At 33.4% G+C, this 4,070-nt stretch overlaps 1 protein-coding gene and 1 non-coding gene across 2 annotated transcripts in view; both read left to right on the plus strand.

Annotated features, from left to right (window-relative positions):
* LOC117989379 (arylalkylamine N-acetyltransferase 1-like) overlaps nt 1-2,081 on the plus strand; it is a 13,320-nt gene extending 11,239 nt beyond the window's left edge. The window contains 1 exon segment of the mRNA XM_034976729.2: nt 205-2,081. Within this exon segment, the coding sequence (XP_034832620.1) occupies nt 205-378 (174 nt within the window). The 3' untranslated portion in view covers nt 379-2,081.
* Nucleotides 2,082-3,372: 1,291 nt separating this feature from the next.
* LOC117989821 (U2 spliceosomal RNA) lies at nt 3,373-3,565 on the plus strand. Its single transcript, XR_004674648.1, has one exon. It is a non-coding gene; the product is annotated as a U2 spliceosomal RNA (small nuclear RNA).
* The last annotated feature ends 505 nt before the right edge of the window (nt 3,566-4,070 follow it).

Genomic DNA, 4,070 nt, shown 5'->3' on the forward strand with positions numbered 1-4,070 from the left:
ACTCTTTCAAAAACGCAAAATTTTGTCGTAAAATATCGTACCTAAGTAGTTTCGCTTTGGACCCTTTTCGTATAGGTGTACAGTTTTGCATAGTAACTTGGTAAATGATGATGCAGTCTAAGATGAGAGTGGATTAGCCTGGTTTTCTCCCTTCGAAAGATCGCTTAAGTTGAAATAAAGTTTAAAAAAGTTTGTTGTTTTTAGTTGTTTAAGGTGGACGCAACGGGTGCGTTTTCGCAGCGCATCTGCAGCAGCCTGGGACTGCGCGTGCTGACGACGGTGCGCTACGCCGAGTACTGCGACAACAGCGGCGTGCCCGTGTTCAACGTGCCGCCACCGCACGACTCGCTCGCCGTCATGGCACTCGAGATCCCGTAGCGATACTATTATTAGAGGCAAACTAAACCCATTGGAGTTCCAGAGCGGCATCATTAATTAATGGGCTATACCGTTCTCAATCACGTTTTTTCAAGGATTTGGGCTCCGACAAGATCTTCAAGAAGACAAAAATAGTCTAAATATGGCACCCCTATATTATATCAAAATTGTTTCAACTCAAAAACAAACTTTTTCAGAAACTTAAAAAACTGATTTTTAATAACCTACAGAAGCTATTAAAATTTAAAAAAAGATTTACGAAGAATTATTGGAGATGAATCAGCTCCACGATTACGGTAAAACGACAGCTACAGTGTGACGATCGTAATCACCTCTGATTGGTCGACATTCTCTTGCTATTGGCTAAAATGCATTGTTGAAGCAAAATACCTACTAAAAATCTGCCAATCACGACAATTGAGATTGTAGCAATGATGCTGCTTTTTCGAAATCGACCTGCTGGGATTTGAAAGTGACATAAATCTCAAAAGAAGGGGTTTTGAGAACAGTTTTGGTCTAGGGGTGCAATATATAAAATGAGAAGTTTCACTCACTGACTAGCTCAATAATACCCAGCTCAAACCTTTGAACTGAAAACTGAAATTTTGCACAGAGGTTCTCTTTATAATGTAGAAAAAAAATAAGGCCAAATTTTTCGAAATTCCCACGGGAGCAAAGTTGCGATGGGCATATTTTTTAATTTCTACAAAAATGGTCTTTATTAATAATTTTTACGTGGGTCTCCAACTCCGAACTGTTTATATAATTTATTTAGTGAATATATTTGAAATTTTTTTTTTTTTTTTAATAAAGTGGTAAATAACGGTTACTACTGAATTTTAACCACCACGATAAAGCATTAGTTGTTCACAGCAAACGTCTCATATAATATAAAAAAATAACATTTTTTGACTGCAATTGCCTTTAGGTGTACATTTTTTTATAGTAGGTAAGTAATTGATGTGTATAAATACTTGTTATAATTAACAAGTTGACAACGTAACGTCATAATAATATTACTTCGTATGAGTAAAATTTCCGTACGTAAATTATACTTAAATTAAATTACGGTTGTTTTTAAAAAATCACGTAACTAAATGACTTTTATATTGTGTGACGACTGTATAAAAATTTTGAAGGTAAATATTAGCACAAAAATTATATTTTATTGCACAATAATTATTACCTCTAGAATTATATCCTCTAGTATTTTAATGAATGTTAGGAATTGGTTAGTCATAAAAATAAATATTTATATTTTTTTAAAGAATAGTTATTATAAAATGAAGTTTGTTGTTAATTTTCCTGTACAAAATGAGTAGTTAATTTTGGAGCATAGTTTTGGAGACAGTTTTTAATTTTTTAGACAAGTCAAGGAGCAAGGACGAAAACAATGTTGATCGGTATCTAGGTAACTATTTTATCTCTGATATTTATGTAGGTGTAACTATGAATCTGAACACAAACACCATTTTTTATTGTTTTATATTACAAAGTCTATTATTTTCTATATATAACTTAAACAAAGTTTTGTAGACTGTTTACAATGTTTATAACCTTTAGCGTGAGTGTAATTATTGTAGTACGAATATGTTAATATTTAGACGAATATTTACATAAATGTATTAAAAATATACACTACCTACTGTAGTCAAAATCTATTTCTATTAGATGTTTGGTGTAGAAATTGTTAAAAACTTGTATTTAATAAATATATAAACATAAAAAAATTTAGTATTTGATTTTTTTTACTTTATTTATAATTTGTGATATTTTTAGGGGTCCGTACCCCAAAAGGAATAAAGGAACCCTTATAGAATCATCTCGTTGTCTGCTAGAATCATAAGTAAAGGAAAAAAATCCGAAAACCGTGAATTTATGGTTAGGTACATCATTAAAAAATACGCAGAATTGAGAACCACCTCCGTTTTGGAAGTCGGTTAAAAATTAAAATGTGTTCATGAGAAAATAAATGGTATTTTCAATTTTCAAAGATAACTATACCAATTGGGGTATACGTTCTAAAACGGATTTTTACGCCTATTAGTTTATCTTCCAAAGTGCAGAAAAAAAACCCCGAGTACGGAACCCTCGGTGCTCGTGTCTGACTCGCACTTGGCCGGTTTTTGTAGAGAAAATCAATATGAGACAGTTATGAATTACCAACATAATAATATTTTATAATTATTATTGAAAAGTGCAAACAGTGCCCTCTTGGGAGAATTTGTTTTTTGATACAAGTAACTTGCGTAAGATGTCGCTGTATGTTAGTGACGGACCAAATATCATAGAACAACATAATAATTATTATAAATAAATTAAAATTACGTACTGTACTCTTTTGGTATTCAACAATAGGGTACCTAATGGTCATTCAGTACAAATGCTAAAGTGTGTTTGTTTGTTGGTTTGTCCTTCAATCACGTCGTAAAGACCTGGGGAGTGACATAGGCTACTTTTTATCCCGGAAAATCAAAAAGTTCCCACGAGTTTAAAAAAACATAATTCCACGCAGACGAAGTCGCGGGCATCGGCTAGTCAATAATAATAATTATTATGTAGGTATTATAAATAAATGTGCTTTGCTCAATGAATTATTAAGTATAAGTTTACAAATATCATAGAGGAAAATAAAAGTAAATTTCATTCATAGATATAGTACTTACAGAATAATATATTATGAAAAAGTAACAATTTTTCTTAAAAATGTAGTTAGACCCTTTTTACCCATTTGCATTTGTACCATAGATTAATTATTGGTCTCGCTCATTTGTACAATATCACGTGATTTCACTGAGTGCGAACTGAGTACGGTAAAAATTGGTACTAGCTTAGGTAAGTACAAGTACCTATATACTACGTCTGCAAATTGAGGTACCTTAAAGTACAAAAGCGTACCGCTAGATGTCACTGTAGAATTCATTCAATTTTTGACATGGCGCTACGAAGACTCGGGCTAACTGAATGACTATCGCCGTGTTGCTAATTTCAGTTATCGCTTCTCGGCCTTTTGGCTAAGATCAAAGTGTAGTATCTGTTCTTTTCAGCTTAATATCTGAAAGTTCCCACACTGTGGGACCAGTATATTAAACTGATTTTTGTAAATCGACGGGATGTTCGGGGCTCGCTCCACTCCCGTCACGGGTCGGCCCGGCATTGCAGTGCCGCCGGGATCGGCCCACATAATACTTATACTTACCTATCTAGTTCAAATTGCTAGATGATAGATCTAATACTAGTGTACATTATATTATAGTACTAGAATTTACTAGATACTAGATGATAGATGATGCTCGCGACTTCGTCCGCGTGGATTTTAGGGTTTTAAAAATGCCATGGGAACTCTTTGATTTTCGGCCTCAAAAGTTCTTCCCCGGGATGCAAAAGCTATATCTGTACCAAATTTCATCAAAATCGGTTAAAACGATGAGCCTTAAAAAACTAGCAGACCGACACTCACTTTCGAATTTATAATATTAGTATAGATATATTCAGTGTTTTTTTTAACTTGCACAGTATGGGGAAATCCGAAACCATAGGAGGTACAGGAAAGCTGCCTTAGGAACCATATTATGCTCTTTTTTTGACTAAACAATTTTGGCATAGTCAATTTTTGGTCAAGCGTGAATTGTCCATAAAAATAAACAAAATTGACAAAAATTTATCACAACGCGCAGAATACTATTTATACA

Source organism: Maniola hyperantus, chromosome 16 (assembly GCF_902806685.2).
Source record: "Maniola hyperantus chromosome 16, iAphHyp1.2, whole genome shotgun sequence".
NCBI lineage: Eukaryota > Metazoa > Arthropoda > Insecta > Lepidoptera > Nymphalidae > Maniola > Maniola hyperantus.